The 16,753-nt window shown below is 46.6% G+C and overlaps 1 protein-coding gene across 3 annotated transcripts; it reads right to left on the bottom strand.

The window, feature by feature from the left end:
* Positions 1-342: 342 nt before the first annotated feature.
* On the bottom strand, positions 343-15,711 carry CUNH1orf167 (chromosome unknown C1orf167 homolog). Of its 3 annotated transcripts, none has more exons than XM_042831514.1 (20): positions 12,189-15,711; positions 11,644-11,687; positions 10,933-11,110; positions 10,644-10,819; positions 10,101-10,198; positions 9,533-9,719; positions 9,084-9,265; positions 8,379-8,565; positions 7,989-8,211; positions 7,266-7,447; positions 7,021-7,117; positions 6,472-6,614; positions 5,774-5,982; positions 5,279-5,423; positions 3,671-3,941; positions 3,008-3,116; positions 2,557-2,770; positions 2,324-2,459; positions 1,721-1,831; positions 343-699 (listed from the first exon to the last, which is right to left on the bottom strand). In XM_042831514.1, exons 1-20 carry the CDS (start codon positions 13,446-13,448, stop codon positions 640-642), a joined length of 4,212 nt encoding a protein of 1,403 aa, XP_042687448.1. In that variant the 5' UTR covers positions 13,449-15,711; the 3' UTR covers positions 343-639. The 3 variants fall into 3 exon arrangements, with proteins under 3 accessions (XP_042687448.1, XP_042687449.1, XP_042687450.1); XM_042831515.1 differs by having other exon boundaries at positions 9,533-9,716; XM_042831516.1 differs by lacking the exons at positions 343-699; positions 1,721-1,831; positions 2,324-2,459 and having other exon boundaries at positions 2,606-2,709.
* Between the last annotated feature and the right edge of the window lie 1,042 nt (positions 15,712-16,753).

Below are 16,753 nucleotides of genomic sequence, written 5' to 3'. Positions count from 1 at the left end.
AAAGAAACCAGCAGGAAGTAGTCAAGAGGTTGGCCACCCACTGAAAGCCTTAATGAAGAGCTGATGGACTTGGACAGGGGGTGGGGGCCAAGTGGGAATCATCCCAACCACCCAAGGGAAGAGCCTAATCTTAAAAACAAGGTCTCTGTTCGCAGTGACCAGCGTCAGTCCAAACTTTGGAATCGACAGCATGTAGCATTTCCACAGACACATTCCTGCTCACTTCTTCAAAACCACAGTTTGCTTAGTCCCTTACATGACACTAAGCTCTCAATTACCAAAAAAAAAAAAAGTTAAGGGAGGTCCTATAAAGTATTTTTTGACTTTTAATCAGAACTCCAGCAAAATCAGGCTCTAGCAGAAAAGGGAATGCAACCTCACAACAAAAGCCATTAAGCAAGTTCTCAAGTTTGTGCAGTAGGGAGGCAGAATATCAGTCCTTAAATAAAACCTTTCTCTGGATACCACCTCTTCCTGGTTGTCCTCTGGCTATCACCATGCTTTGGGCTTGCAGCACTGTTTTTAATCACACAGGTAGATCATGCACTGCTTTCTAGATTGCAGGAGACCAGCTCTTTGTTGTGACTGCCAGCTGTATCCTCCACTCCTGAAATGAGCAGCTGCAGGCAGGCCCCACACTCAGCAGTGTCCTCTGTCCTTGAGTTGGAACACTGTGAGCTGACGCCATCTTCCAAATGCCTGAAGTAGAGGGGACAAATTAGAAACTCAGGTTGCCCTGGAGGGACTGCAGCCGCCCTCACAGCACCAGTGAACCCAGCTCTTTCTCTAGCAGTGGCCAAGCCAGATGCCTCTCTGCTCACTTACTGTCTTCTCCATCCCCCCTGTGTTACTGTAGCCAACAAGGGAAGTGAAGAGTACAAATCAAAGTGACAACCTCCTCCCTCTGCCTTCCTTTCAATACTTGTGCTCATCGTGTAAAGGAGGACTTAATCCTGCATGGACCTTTAGGAGGCAGAGGAGGGAAGCGACTATTTGAGATACTGGGCTTTGCTTGCACATTCAAGTTTACAACAATTTGCCTGACCTGGATGCAAGTCACCACAGTCCTCCAGTAACAGTGTGGAGCCTGACTGTTCCCTAAATGGGCTCTCAAGAGGCAGAGGATTCATGGATAAAGATCCTGTTATGTGCCCCTTCAAACCCTTATCAGAGTTCTGCTACCCCAAAGACAAAGCTAAATAAAGCTGAAAGCTATTTCCCCTTGTTTTGGGCAAGTCCCATTTCTTGATGTATTCAACTTTTCCTTCTTGATGTATTCAACTTCTCCTTTCAGTAGTGCTTTGTCCAGGGAGGGAAATACAGGGAACATCAGTTGTCCCTTTGTGGTGTTTGCTGATCCACCACAGAGCCTGGCACCCCTTCCACCTTTCAATTCCTTAGTAAAGGCACACACCCACTCACCCTCACAGTAAGAAGAAGCTGTTTCCCACAAAATGACATAGGTGTCTGGAACTCATTTTACATCCCTCTAACCACAAACTGCCATTTGCTTATTATCTTTCTGATGGGACACTTCACAGGAACAAGGAAGCACGTGGGCCCAGACATAGCTCCATGTTCTGTTTCACCTTCCAGGTGGCAATAAGGGACAGCCCTCCCTGGAGTCTTGGCACCTTGAGCTTAGATCTGAACCTTTTAACCCTTATGGTTGTGCCAGAGTTCTGGGGTTCAAAGAATAAAAGCAGCCTTGAGTGCTTACCTCAGACAGTAGGCTTCTGGCTTCAACCTCCAGAAACCTCTGCACTACACAGCTTTGTAAATACCGACGTCTCCATGCTCTCCAGGCCTTTTCTATCAGCCGCTGCCGGTCCTGCCAGGAAGAAAGGCAGTGCACAGATTAGATCATAGAATGGTTTGAGTTGAAAGGGACTCTTATAAGCCACCTGCTCCAACTCCTCTGCAATAAACAGGGATACCTGCAGCTCCATCAGTGCTCAGAGCCCCCTCCAGCCTGACCTTGGGTATCTGCAGGGATGGGGCACTGCCAGCTCTCCGGGCAACCCGTGTGCCAGTGCCTCACCGCCTTATTGTAAAAAACTTCTTCTTATATCCATTCTAAATCTCCCCTCTTTTTGTTTGAAACCATTTCATCTTGTCCTGAGCAGAGGGGAGACAAATGATAGCTGATATTTCAAAGAGAAAGCTGGATGAAGTAGCCACAGCAGCAAACTGGGATTTTACGTGCACATTTGAGCATGTTAAATCCCCAGGTCTCATCTTCTAGAATGTAGTGGAGGCTGCAAGCATAGTGGGCTTATCCACTAACACCCATCATTGACACCCATGTGGCAGTACCACTCACCAACACCTGTGCCAGCATCACCACCCTGCTGGCTTCTTTCCACTGCTGCCAACCCCTTGCCAGACTGCGCAGCCTCCTGGCACGCTGGCACCGGCGCAGCGTCACCGTGTGATGCCACCACCTCAGGTACTTCCTCCTGTAGGCAAGAAAATGAAGAAAACAAGCTTTTGTCAGGGAGTCTCTTCCTGGTGGCAGAACAGTGATGAAGCTCAGAGCCCTCCAACTCTGCCTACCCAAGCCAATTGTCATTCCATTCATCGGAGTCCACCTCTGCTTTGTTCCCAGGGACAGGTCCTACCAAATCATGTCTCTCTAGCTGTTGAGGGAGCAGCAGCCTTTCAGTCCTCCTTTGGCTTCTGTAGATCACCAGCCAGCGGTGAACAGCACTGGGAAAAAACCCAAGGGAAGCAGCTGGAGCTGAGCCTTTCTCTCTGCATCCTCTGCTTTCTAGGAAAGAAAAGAGGAATCACACAGGAGCTAACAGGAGGAGGAGATTAGAGTTGCCACAGGTTCTCAGTCCTTTGGACACTGAAAACAGAAGCAGTTCACAGTAAAAATTTGACTGCAGTTAGCATCTGCTTCAGAGAGAAACCCCAGTCATTAGGTTGGCAAGCACCTCTCCCCCCTCCCCGCTCACACACCCCACATGGCCCCACAAAAGGAAGAGAGAATTGGGTATCTTACTTATGGACAAAGACAAGGACATCTTCTTGCTCTTTCTAGCACCTATCAGGGTACTGCATTGCCGTGAGCACTGGGAAAAGGCAGCTGCTTTTGTCCAATAGTTGCAGGCCTGCAAACAGAATTAACACAGCTGCAACCAAGTCTAAACACATGCACACATACAGCACAGAAACTAGCCTTACAGATACACTTATGTTCATATCCCTGCAGGTAGTTTAATGTGCTAGACCCCAGGCTGGAAACTGCACAGATGAGATCCCAGCAGGACTGACTCAGTCTTTCAAAAAAAAAAATCAATCCAGCTCTTTGTGGTTTATTAGCTGTGAGCCTTTTGAAATAGTATGCACCCCTGACAGCTCTGTCTGCTCTGTGGGGACAGTGATTATCCCATCCCACCTTTGAGCAGAGAGGAAGGAGTGCTCTTGTCTCTCTGGTCAAAAATATCCCCACTCCTTAATACTGTGCTCCAGATGGTTGCCAGATTATGGTGATGAAGTTGTTTGCACAGTCTGTATAGAATTTCAAGGCAGAAACTAAGCAGTCACCACAGTTAGGACAAGCCAAACCAGGTTTTCCTACAAGCCCTGTCAATGCAGCTCAGTGCTCGGTGACCCACAAGCCAACTGGGTGTCCTAAATCATCTCAGAAGGACTTTCTTCTTACCTGTTTCACAGTGGCTACAGACCCCAAGTGCAGGGCTTGCTGTCCCCTTGAGGCCAGTCGCCAGCGCTGACAGGCTTTAGCTTGAGAACATCCATGCCACGTGTGGCTTTTCTCCTCTCCCAGCAGCTGCTGTTTAGCTGTCATGAACTTCACTCTCCATTCTGCAAAACTCACTTCTAGAAGATGCTGCTCTCTGACCTTTCTAAAATAACAGAGGGCTTCTTGCTGCCTCAGTCTGCAGGCAGTGACCTGGGCCCAGATGACTATGCATCTGAAAAACAGTACAAATGCAGAAAAGTGCTCTTTATCAGCACCAAACAGACAATGGGCCAAATTCCACCTTCTCAACCCACTCTGCAGTGTTACATATAAGTGGTCAAAGGAGTATGACTGCTCCCTTCTGGCCATTCCAGTGTTGCAGCTCTTTAAATACCCCTACAAGCAGAATACAATATTACATTTTCCCTCTGCTGACAAGAAAAAGAAAGAATTAAATTAGTCAGTCTGATCTTTCTCTGTGCCAGCAGCTGATCTTTAGGATGATGCTTTATAGAGAAAGGCTGTTTACTTGTGGGATAAGAGTAATGACACTGCTGAAATTTCCTTCAGCACAATCCCAGCAGACCCAGTTAAGTCTTCCTGCTGCAGAACCAAGCTGGATTCAAAATAGCATCTCACTGTGAAGATGCAGATTTTCCTCTTTTTCTTGGCTGAAACGCTGAGGGCCTGCTGTACACAGGATATATGGCTGGAAAAGAATTATTCAAATTTTATTCAAGATTTTATTTAACAAATAAACAAATCCTACAGTGTATATGGGAGGAGACACAATTAACAGCACCGCAAATCTGCACCTACAATAACTCCTCCTCTATCTACTCTGTTGCATGGAGGGCAGCCTCCCTGCACAAACCCAGAAGCAAATCTGCTTTTAACTCTTGGCTCGTCCTGTTGGTTCCTCATTCCACTTGGGTTTTCATTATGCAAACTGCCCCACTGCACCATGGGACGGAGGTGTAAATATCCTCTGCCTGGCAGGCTTCTCTGAAGATCAAGAGAATCTATTGCAGGTTATCCTAGCATGAAAAATGCCCCCCTCAGAAGAAACAGGGCTCAGCCTGCACCACAGCCATGCTGACTGGCAAGCTGATTTATTTATTGACATTAAGGTGAGAAATTAGAGGCGATCTCCCATCAAAAGAGGGCTCAGAAGGAAGATTAATGGTGGAGGCACTCTACGGGAAGGAGCAACATGAAGGACTTCTCCGAAACACAATTCCCACTAGGGTGCCACCACACAGATTGATTTGCAGAAGAAAATGCAACTGGGTGGGGTGAGCATAGAGTCTAAGCATCACAGCTGCTAAGGTTTTACTGGGTTTCTTTTTTGTTGCTGCTTTTTCCTGACCTTCTCTCCTTCTGAGGCTGAGCCTGCAATTCATAAGTAAATCTGCTAGGAACAAACCTTCACTTCCCATGCCTTAAATGAATCCTTGGCATAAATCATCTCACTGATCAAACGGGTCTGAATACACTGGATCCGCTGCTACATAAATTGCTCTTCACTCAAAGCTTCCCTTGGAAATGCTTCAAAGAAAGGAAACAAACCTGTGCAGGAGGAGACGCTCCCAGAATAAAGCAGCATTTTTCAGCTGCCTTGTTTGGCAGCGCCACGTCTGCAGGATCAATCTCTTCTTCTCCTGGCAGCTATGCTGAGCCCACCTCTGCTGCAGCTCCTTCATATTACACTTCCCTATGAGAAAAGACAGGAGCTTGCTAAGTTCTACTTCTCCCTCCCCCATTACAGCGTCCACACAAGAGCAGACAATACACCTGCTGCAAATTGCAGTCTAGGAAATCTTAGTCTGGCCCATCATCTCCCAAGCAGCTGAAAAGACTACTCAGTTCACCCCTTCCCCAATCAGCCTCCCTGATTGCATCTCCCTAGCATCAGTTATACACAGAACAGGGCAATAAGGCTCTCACTCGCCCCTAGACTAATGTTCACACGCCTACAACCAGAAGCAGGAGTTTCTCCAGCCCAACCATTCCCACAGTGTTCTTATACAGAGGTAAATGCTGCTGTAGGATGGAGTAACTTACTTTGACAGTAGGAATGCCAACGCCGAAGAGCATCAGCACTCATCTGGTGGAGGTGACTCCTGAATCTCTGGTCAGCTTCCACTTTCTGGGCCAGTCTCTTCTTCCACAAGCTGAAAACCATCCGGCAGCAATTAAGCTGGTATTTAAGGGCTGCTGCTACTTTTTGGTTCTTGTTCTCTGCAGCCCAGTGGTGCCATCTGAGAAAGGCTCTGAGAAAGAAAAAGATCATTGGAGCATCTGTAGGAATAACTCAGACGGATTCATACATTTGGAATCAAAACCTTAACAACAAATATACGTGAGATATTTTAGGAAATGCATCATATCTGTTCAGATCCTTTCCTAAGTAAATGTCAGGGTAAACCAAAGGCAGTGCAGGGTGTAAGGGAGTAAGGTATTCTGTCCTGGCTGTGCCAAGTCTTCTGTTCTCTGCAATTTCTGAATAAGTAGAGAGCAAGGCCAGTTCAGGAGATAGGAAGTTACCAAGGCTTGACACCAGCAGCACTGGGCTCACTCTAACTTCTGAGGCAGCTCATCAACGCAGAGAGAACAGCGTTTAGATATAATAATTTTGAAGCAGGAAAATAAAATAATGGGCTGCAAAACTTCCACTGAAAAAGAGGGGGCTTCTTGAAAAGCAAGTGTGGAGCTCCTGAAACAGACAGCTTTAGGAAACTTCTGAGAAGCACAATACCTACCGAGACAGCTGCAGAAGCCTGCAGTACTGCTGGGCCTTTGTGAGTTGCTGAGTTCGAGTGGACCAGATGATGAAGTACTTCTCCAGGCAGCATTTCTCCACATGGTGCCAGGAACTCTCCACCTCCTTCTCAGAGCTGCAGTCCTGTAATTCAGAAAAACAAAGTCCTGAACTGCTGTTTAGACACAGTCACTCCCTACAGCTCAGCCTGTTCTTGCTGCTGTGACTTCTGTGGAAGTGACAACTAAGTCTCTGTTGCTAATCATCCCCCCCACACTCACACACATCTATATACAAGGGTCTGACATGATTTTTAAATCCCAGGCAGATGGACAACTTCCAATTCAACTAGAAAATGAACAGGAAGAGCTGCCCTAAGACGTAGCTCAACCGCCCCCCTCTGCCCCCAGGCCTTCTGTTCGATCACAAGAAGAGAAGAAGTGAGATCTTCCATATCCTGACACTTGAAACCCAAAGGCTCTTTCCTCATTTGGGCCACACAAAAAGCAGTTATACATTTACATGCATTGCATTCATTTTTGGGTCTCACCTCTTCCCATGTAGAGTAACTGACAAGAGGCTGGACATCACTGTCTGCACTCTGCAGTGCCAAAGACTGGAACTGACCTCCCACAAACCAATTTTCTCTGCAAGAAAAATATGTCAGTCAGGAAAGCTAGAGAAAGAAGAAAGTATCTGTAAGGCTGTTGTGAGATGGTGTGAGTGACTATCCTGAAAGAATGAATTCGGTCAGACCAAACAACCAGCATCCCAAGGAACAAGTCTCCAACTTACCCAGATCTAGTCCTCCATGGAGGAAAGGAAGCCTGCAAGCACAGCTCCCCACCCAGCTCAGCTGGCAGCTCTGCACATTGGTGTAGTTGCAGGAAAGAATTGTAATAGGGAAGGTATGGCACATCCTCAGCAGTCAGAACGGAGGAGCAGCTCTGCTGGCTGCTGTCACTAAAACTGTATTCCTGCATGTAAGGAGAGAAAAAGACACCATGAGACAAGTGTTCTAACAGTAGAATTACTCTGCTAACAGTTCTGACCATGTCATTTACACTTCCTTTCAGCCAAGAATCAGGAAAATCCAGAATGCATCCAAAGGAAATGCAGGCTAGCAAGGGCAGCTCCAGAGCACAAACACATCCTTGATGGGTAAGCAAGCCATCACAGAGGCAGCAAATATGCCTGTTTGACCTTTTCTCAGTGAAGAGCTTGTTTGTATTTCATCCCTTCCACCTTGCAGCCACAAACAGGAACAAAGTACACACGAGAACCACACTAACTCAGCAGTTCCCAGTATCACTACATGAGGAGAGCTCAGAGAGAAGTGAGTTTACAACTTCTGATGCCAGGACCCTACAGCCTGAGAGCTCTTCAGGTCTAAATACTGAGCACAGTTTCTTAATGACAATTCTACATTGAAGCAGAATTTATTTCCTGAAAAATCCCAATTTCAGAGCAGTTCGTACATAGAGGACAGAGAAAGGACCTGTAACAAAACTTCCTCACCTTTTCCAGTGAGCTTTGAGAGGCAAGAGTAGTTGCAGCACTGCTGTGGAAGCCAGAAGATGTTGAGCGTTCCTCACAAAACAGCACAGCAAGAGGTTCTTCATAGACAGCCCTGTGAGAGTGCTGAGGACTTTGTTTGTTTGTCTTCAGCATGAGATACTTCTGGTGCCACAATTTCAGAGCTTTTCTGAGTCTACACTCCTCCAAAGCCTGAAAGAAAGAACTGAGACAGAAGATATTGAGATGGCAAAGTGACTGAAGAGAGATACCAGAGGGGGACACTGGTAAAGATTAGATGGATAACAGATAGAACAAGAGGTTTTTCCAGGGGGACTGGGAGTCAAGTGGATACAACCAAAGAGGGCTCCAGGAACTGGTTTTGTCACTCACTCAGCTCTGCAGTGCTCGTACAGCCTCTCCTTCCACAACAGATACACTCTCTGGAGTTTCATCTTTAGGCAGAAGTCATCAAGAGAGTAACCTGTTTTCTCAGGAAACTGTGGCACTACAGCCCACCATGGCCAGCTGTCATCACCTTCTGTTGTAGTTCTGTGAGATACTGAGCTTACAGCTGGTCCTTAGCCAATTATAGAGATTGACAAGAGAAAACAATTGTCAGAAAGCATTCATATGAAACTCAGTCCAGCCCACCTCTCTAACAGCTTTCTTTCAAGGCTTAAGGCTTTCTTCTGGGTCTATGAAATAGGGACCAAACTGCTTATAGCATTAGAGACACATCCAGAACAACTAGCCCTCCACCTACTGCTCATGGTATTTCTTAGTTACATGTACTGAGAACTGGAATGGGTTGCCCAGGTTCCTGGGGACCTTCAAACTCAGGCTGGATGGCTTAGAGCTCTAAGTAACCTGATCTAGCTGTAGATGTCCTTGTTCATTGTGGGGGAGTTGGACTAGATCACCCTTAATGGTTCTTTCCAACTCAAAAGATTCTATGGTTCTATTTATTATCTGTGCCTCTCTATTGTCAGGCTGTTTTCAGTTGTTTTTCAGGCTTCAGTTCACTGTACAAGTGGAGAAGGAATAAGTCTCAGCAACTCCAAATCTTAGGTGCTCCACAAGCCCCATGACACTCACCATAATGCTGCCTCCATCTCAGAAGGAGGAGGTTCACCACTGCCTGCTTATTGCTTTCTCTGACCCGCAGCATCTGAAACCACTGCTGGAAGTATTTCCTCATTGATTCTACTCTGAGATGTGTCAGGCTGCTCTTGTAATAAGCCTTTAGCTCAACAGCCTCTTTCCATGCACTGAAGCACCTGAGAAAGACCAAAGGAAAACAGAATACTGAACTACTAAATCTTTTTCTGGACCTTGACTTCTGAGTCCTTTAAATCAAGTTTCTACTGCCACTAAAATCAAATCTGTTTTGACCAAAAATATTTCTACCTTTATTAACTTCTGAAATAAAATAAAAAGATGACTTTAAGATGGAGCAACGCATCATTATCTGGATTGGCACTATCATTCCTTGGACTCCCAGAATGAACTTTTTTCCACATTAAAAATACACCTCATCAACTTACCGGGAGACCAATTTCCTTTGGATCCGAATTGTCAGCCCTAACATCTTTTTCTTTTCCAAGTATCGGGACTGCCACACCTGGAAAATGTTTTGTAGCCGCTTCTTTTCCATCAGGGCACGTGCTTCCAGCAGCCTGCCTTCCTCATTGCTCAGCAGCTCCTTCTGAAGGCGCCACAGTCTGAAAGCTGCTGTGTTACAGGGCAGGAACAGATTGACAGGAAGAAAAGCAACTTAGAAGAACTTGAAACAGCTTAGTGTCACACAGCAATCATTCCCAGGCTGAACTCTAGCTGTCCGGAAAAGGCACTTAATGGAGATAGATCACACTGCTGGAGCAACAGTATCTGCTACAGCTGAATTTATATAAGCAGCAAAGCAGAAGCGTACGGCAGGGCAGGTAAGCCACCCTCTACCACTACAGATATCAGCCCAGCTGTTTGCAGGATCAGTTTCTGGAAGAGCCAGGTCAATGCAACAACTACACCCTGACCAAGAAACGTGGTGAAACAACCAAGAAACGTGGTGAAACAGTGGCTCCATTCAGGCTGCTCCACAGAGCGTGTGCTTACCAGCTAGGCGCCTCACATCTCTTATTGCTTGAGCTCTCCAGCAGAACTCATCTCCTCTCTGCCTGCGATGAAGCTGTGTCCACAGTTTGCTCTCCACCCTGAAAGTTGCGAGTATGCCTTAAAACCCTTCTGTCCAGACAGATGCAAAGTGAATCCAGAGCCTCCCTTCTCCCTGGGTAGCCCTATCTTTTTGTCCAGATTTGCTCTCCTGCCTTCAGAATCAACAGGATGAATGATGGTCTTTTCTTTTGACCATCTCGTGTCCTGCTAGACTGTGGTATTGGAGTGGAACAATACTATTTACACTCATATTCCATATGCAGGAGATAGCTGAACTCAAGAAAGAGTACAGCACAGCTGTGTCAGACACAAATCAGACTGGAACAGTAGTGCATTATAAACTCTAGGATACCAATTACTGCAGCAGTTATCTGCAGCAAGCAATCCATTCACAGACCCAGGCACAAGTTTCACACCCTCTGATAAAAATGTCTGTAAACCTCCAGTTGTCTGAGATACAGTAGGAGAATCCTCTCAGCTTACCTACAAGCCTGCTCAGCTTCCTTCATGTATCCTTCTGTAAGCTGGTGCTGAGCTGAGGTTGTCATAGTTGCTAATCTTCCTATTCCAGAAAAACCCACCGATGAACTTTGGGTACATGAATATGACTCAGACTGTGCAGCTTGTTTTTGGCTCTGTTTTGTCACAGCTTCCTTCCACTGAAGAAGGAACCACATGGTTAAAACAAACTGTAGGCAGAGTATCAGCACCAGGGGCCACATCACTGAATTTCAAACAGGTGCCACTTGTACTGCCCCTGGCCCATCCTCACCTTGCGGAAGCTGGCAGCTAAAAGAGCTGAGGCACATCTTTGCTGGGCTACCAAGCCAAAAGCACTGAGGGCCTTTTGAGGCTGCTGCTGCCTTGCTGCAGCCTTCTTCCAGCTGACGTGGTCCCTCCAGGCATGGAAACACCTAGTTACCATTTGTCTGTCAAGTAAGTGCTGGAAACTTTGAGAGAAAAAGCACAAGTGAGCTCCAATAACATACAAAAATTAAACACAGACAGAAGGTGCCAATCAGACTTCAGGCATCAAACTGAAAAGAAATTCTCTCTAAAGAGTGAAAAACCTGCAGCCTCACACCACACTAAGATGTCCATCTCACGCTCTTCTGATCCACAGATGACAAATTTCAATCCCATCTCATGAATAAGCCCTGTTCTTGATCTTCACTAACTGGAATGAGCATGCTACAATTTGCTGCAGTGAAAGGTTATGTGTAGTACCAATGCTTTTTCCATCGCTATAGTAACTAAAGTTGAATTTAGAAGGAAGAATTTTAAAGATAAAAATACTGGTTTTTAAAATACACTCCATTTTATACAGCCAGCTTTTGAAAACAACCAGATGTAGCTCCTGAGCCAACCATGGCAGATCCACTGCTAAATCCTAAAGCCAGGAATGGTTCCTCAGCCACTTTCCAGCAGTTATCCTCCCATTAGCTACCAGCACACTCACATGAAAATTCTGAGTCCTTTTTACCTTTGCTCATTCACCTTTGGAGACCAGCAGCTGTTCTCTGACACCTGAAAACAGACAGAAGACAACAGTCATTCCAATACCCTACTGTCAAAGAGTTTGCCTGTGCCCAGCATGGTAAGCCATTTTGGATGGAGTCCAGAACAGTCCTGCTAAGCATTGCGTGTTACATTGGGTGCTTTTGCTCTGAAAGCTCTCACACACTTCAGCCACTAAAAGGCACAACAAAACTGGAATCTCAGGACCCTGCAATTAAGCAGGGAAGAAAAATTGCTTAATGCTTTTGGTCTGCATGTAGATCCTGGGAATATAAACAGGTCTTCACATTCCCAAGACCAACCAAGTGAACAAGCTGGTGTTTAGGAAGATGCACGCAAATGTTGAGATGGAGAAGGACCAGAAAGAGGAGATTCTGACCATTCAGAGCCAGAAAAATAAATGACAAGCATTTCCATCACTGCTGGGCTTCAACTTTGCACTTCTATCAGAAAGTAGAGATAAGCACAGTATCTGCTATTAAGGATGCTACACAGCGAGCCTGCCCTCACCTCACTGGGCACAGCTTCCTGTGTCTGGCTCCCTTCTTCACAGCACTGTGGTTCTTTGGCACTCTTCTCTACACAAGGTTCTTCACGGTGGTCAGGAGCTTCCCAGTTTCTCCAGCTGCTTTGCTGGAAGTGTCTGTTTCTCCTTTCTTCTCTGTTTGCATTCACACGTTCTATGTTGGAACAGTCACCAATGTCTTTTCCAACCTGAGTGCTGAAGAAGCTGGACTGGCTGTCCCCCACTGCCATCCTGCTGGCTGCTGGAGATCTACAGTCACATACCTCTTCTAAGCCTTTGCTGGACTCAACAGGAGGTTTGGGGTTCTTGACTTCTACACATTTAATGCTAAGCTGCTGTACTGGCCTAAACTCTTGATCTCCAGAAGTGACTCTTACACACACTTCTCTTGGAGTCCCATACATGGATATGCCAACGTTCATCTGAGTCCCAGCCAACCATGTTTCCAGTGACAAGTGCTGACCCTCAGGGTGGTTTTTTGTCCAGGGCATAGCACATAGGGTTGCCTCACCAGATGTCCCTTCTGCTTTAAGAACCCTTTCACATGAATGATTTCTTGTATGAACATAAAACCCACCAGTTTCCACAGTTGGCTTTGGCTGGGACTGGCATCTGAAATAAGGCGAGCAATCGTTGGAAGAATCTTCTGTATCCACAAGCCTGCCAGAGCCCATCCCAGCAGACAGCCTATCTGGATGGATGCCACCTGAAAGTTTGGTTCTCCACATGCTCGAGTCAATGTATCTGCATCTGTGAGAGACAGAGAGAGGTTCAGCGTGCCCAAAGTCCCTCGTCACTGCACCAAGGCTCGTGCCTTTAGCAAATGGAATGCTCCATCTCAATCTTGCCTGAGCAGCACTAGTTTTTGCTCCAGCTAGCTGTTCTCCTGTGCTCAGGATAGTAGGAGCTGGATCATCAGGAGCAAAGCACAAACTGCCACTGACTGGAAAAGACTTGGGCTCCAGAGGAAGGGAGGCCCGGCTCCCCATGAAAGCAATTTCTTGCTTCAGCCTCCAGATTGAACAGTACAAAGCAGCAGAAATTTGTGAGGACTGCAAAATAGGCTGAAGGGACTCCAAATTAGATGGACTGAGATCACCTGAAGTCAGGGCTGAACTACAAGTGTTGATGCTTTCCCTTGAGCTCCTTGAGGAAATACGCAACACTAATTTGTGCCTAAGAGGGCAATCTACAGCATGAAATGGCAAAGGTGTATTGACCAGCGAAGGGTTCCCAGTATCCATACAAGACACAGCAGGTGGCTGCTGCTTTTCCCCTGGATAGTCACTGTTCTTGTTCCTTCCTTCTAAACAGTGATGATGAGCAGTAGGCACAGAGCAGCTACCAGCTGCCTTTGCTTTCTGACTGTGCTGCTGGGGAAGGCCAAAATTCTCATTCCTTCTCCCTTCTAAGCTACAAGCCTCAAGGTGACAGTGTCCCTGAGGGAGTTCTGCAGCAGGAAGTGTGGACACAGCAAGATGAGGAGTCCTGTGAGCCACGTGCTTCGAGCTGTGCTGCTGCAGCTTAGAGTAGAGATTATTTTGCAGCTGGGAGCAGGATCTGGAGAACTGACTGGTGGTATCCTGGAACAGCTGAGAAGGCCAGGAGAGGTCAGTCTGTAGCAGTCTGGGCTCTCTCTGCCCAGCTGACTGCGATGAGGTGCACAGCCAGCCCTGTTCTGTCTGCCTGGGAGTTACACTGAGTGCAGCAGCCTCAAGCCAGTGATGAGAAATATCTGCTCAACTTCTCGCACCCGAATACAGATCAACATTCACATCCTTCTGAAAGATTCTTTGCTCTGAAGAAAAACAAGAAGAAACATAAACAAAGGAGCATGCATATTTCTTGACCCATCTTCCCTCGTTTGCCACAGGCTTTGGGTACTTTCCTACTAAGTCTCTTTGTCCCTGGTCCACCAGCCTTAATCCTGGAAGTAATATGGCACTATATCCATCCTGCTGTCAGCAGGCAATCACGACCGAGAGCAGGAATGACTGAAGGGAAAGACTTAATCTGCAACAAAACTGCTGGAAGAGAAAGACTTTAAAACAAACACAAGTCAGAGCAACCTGGTTCCATCTGGATTACAATGATTACCCTCTCTTCATTGATCAGAAATCAAATTCACATCTCCTCCATGCCCATTTTCTCCATGGCTGCTAGCAATGGTGCTGCCTGGACTTAAGGTACTGTTTAACTGTGTGTCAATTTCAGGTTCATCCACAGATTGTGTTGCAGCCCTGCAAAGGCTGAAGGCTACATAGGGCAGTTTCTCCTTATCCACACTACAGGACAGAACCGTGTTTAAACATGCAGAGAATTGACACTGTCCCCCAATTTGGAAGAATTACAACATACATGGGAGACCTAATTTGCAGTCTAGCCACTAAGTCAGATGGTTACACATATAGATCTCATGCAGAACAGATCCTTAAGTTGTGGATAACAGCAGTAAGTGCCATTCAAGGGAACTGTGCTTTCATTCCCTCAAATTTTAAATGCAAATGCCAATTGCTGTCATTCCAAGCATTCTTTGCCAATCCTCTTCTAAAAAATGAAAATGATGGGGTGAAAAAGACACGCAGCTAGGTCATCTTTAAAAAAAAAAAGAGAAGAAAAAAAAGCCCAAACAGCCAACATATGAAAGACTGCAGGAAATAAATGCCCACCATCTTTTTCAAACACACTCAAGTAGCAGAAGGTCTCCATTCAAGTGGCATTATTTCCAAAGTATGTGAGCCTTGGACATCCCTGGCTGCAAGCAGCCATATAAACTCCTTCAGTAACCACCACAAGGTGGGGACTGCCAAATGGACAGCAGGTCATCGTGCAGTGTTGCAATTATCCTTGGGAACTGGTGTTTCTGCCTTTGAAATCTCACCAAATGCACCGTTTTTGTTTTTTTCAAGCCAAGTAGAAGTTGGCAACTTACAGAGCGAGCAGACAAAGAACTGCTACCTTCTTTAGGGCATCTCTCACTGCAACCAACTGTAACATCAAAATGTAGAATAGTGTTCTGCGGGAGCTCTCCTTGCATCCCAGGAACACCCAACCAAAGATATCGCACAGAAGTTTTACAAAGGGTTTGGAATTGTCAAACTTATCAGCTCTGGTTTGTTCCATGAACATCTGGAACTTTGGCTCTGGATTGCTCTGTTGTTTTTTCACTTCAGCAGTTCTTTCTCAATATTCTCAATATTGAGAATACTCAATACATTGCCATGCTGATTTGAGTTGTTTTTCACCTGACATATCCCTAATTTCGGTCTCACTGAGACCTGAAAGAGAAAGCCTCCATTAAAACTCATGTGTGTTGTCCTTTCTGTAATTACCATTCAGACCTTACTGTAGCCACTTATAAGCAGTATTTAATCCTACTCGAAAGGCAATAAGATTTTACGAAGTGCCTTTTAAAATTCCCTCTAAGGCCACAAGGCAAACAGCATATTGCAAACTGCAGAAATCCACAACCAATGGATTCCATATGAGCTTTTATGCCTGTAAGCATTTAACGCGTGTGTAGCATGATGCTAATGCATTAAAACCCAAAATCAATCCAATTCTGCAAACAAAAATTAAGCTGATCAGTTTACTTCTGTACTACAAGCAAAGTAAATCGCACAGCCGATGGGAAGCAAATAAAGCTCTTTCAAGTGAGCACCACTCGAGCATTATGATATCGAGGAAGATAAATGACAAACATAACTACTGCACAGATAACTCCATTCTTCCCACCCCTGCTGACCGAGGCTCATGTTCCAAGTTGGAACCAGCAATTGGTTCAACACCACACCAACACGCTTCCAATCACAGAACCAACAGCACAGAATGCCTCAGAAACAAGACTTCTGCCCCCCAAACCAAACCGTCACCATTACGGCGAGCTTGGCCTCGAGCCTCGTGGCGTAGCACTCCTCCCCAAAATATAGAGAAGACGGTCACTGCTCCAGCAGCTGACACACTTACTCACTGCCAGGGCTGCTGGCCATACTGCTCGGCCTCGCCAGAACCTGGGGGGCAGATCAGCACCTCTTTGTCTGCTCCTCTGAAGGCAGGGGCAAACCGGCTGCTTTGTCCCCCCTCAACTCCCAACTCCAGCAGTGAGCTCGCTCCAGCTGGGCTGCCCTAAGCAGCTTATCCCCTCCGATTAGCAACGCCGCCTGTCACCAGGGCTGCAGATGGCCACGGGAAAGCGGCTCTCGCCCACGGCTAATTAGAACAGCGTTCTCAAGGCAGCCCAGACGATGTGGGGTCTGGCACGGCAGGGCAGCTCAGCCACGACCTCTCTCGGGTGCTGCTGCTCAAAGCGCCCTCTCAGCTCCACAGAGAAGGACGCCGTTTCCTCCTCTTCACCCACCGGCTGCCAGTGATGCTCTGGGCGGGAGCACACTGCTCCCTGCGCCGGGCCATGCCCTGCCCTCAGCCCCACGCCACTGAGGGAGAGGCACCAACGGCTGGTTTTTCTTCCTCAGAAGCCAGGGAGGGGCACAGTTTTTATTGTCATCTGTCTCTGCTTTACTGCCCAGAGTTGGCATCCTTGATTCACAGC

This window comes from Centrocercus urophasianus, unplaced genomic scaffold, assembly GCF_019232065.1.
Source record: "Centrocercus urophasianus isolate 14NV4802_14NV808 unplaced genomic scaffold, USGS_Curo_1.0 seq_36, whole genome shotgun sequence".
Taxonomy (NCBI): domain Eukaryota; kingdom Metazoa; phylum Chordata; class Aves; order Galliformes; family Phasianidae; genus Centrocercus; species Centrocercus urophasianus.
This window is presented reverse-complemented; position numbering and strand designations above follow the sequence as displayed.

Excerpts from the sequence above, each read along its gene's own strand:
- CUNH1orf167 (XM_042831514.1), bottom strand. The coding sequence starts at position 13,448 with ATGGATACTGGGAACCCTTCGCTGGTCAATACACCTTTGCCATTTCAT. Across the intron at positions 11,111-11,643 it reads CCAAAGGTGAATGAGCAAAG|TTTCCAGCACTTACTTGACA; the intron begins GTAAAAAGGACT and ends TTTCTCTCAAAG. Across the intron at positions 6,615-7,020 it reads GTTACTCTACATGGGAAGAG|GACTGCAGCTCTGAGAAGGA; the intron begins GTGAGACCCAAA and ends TCTGAATTACAG.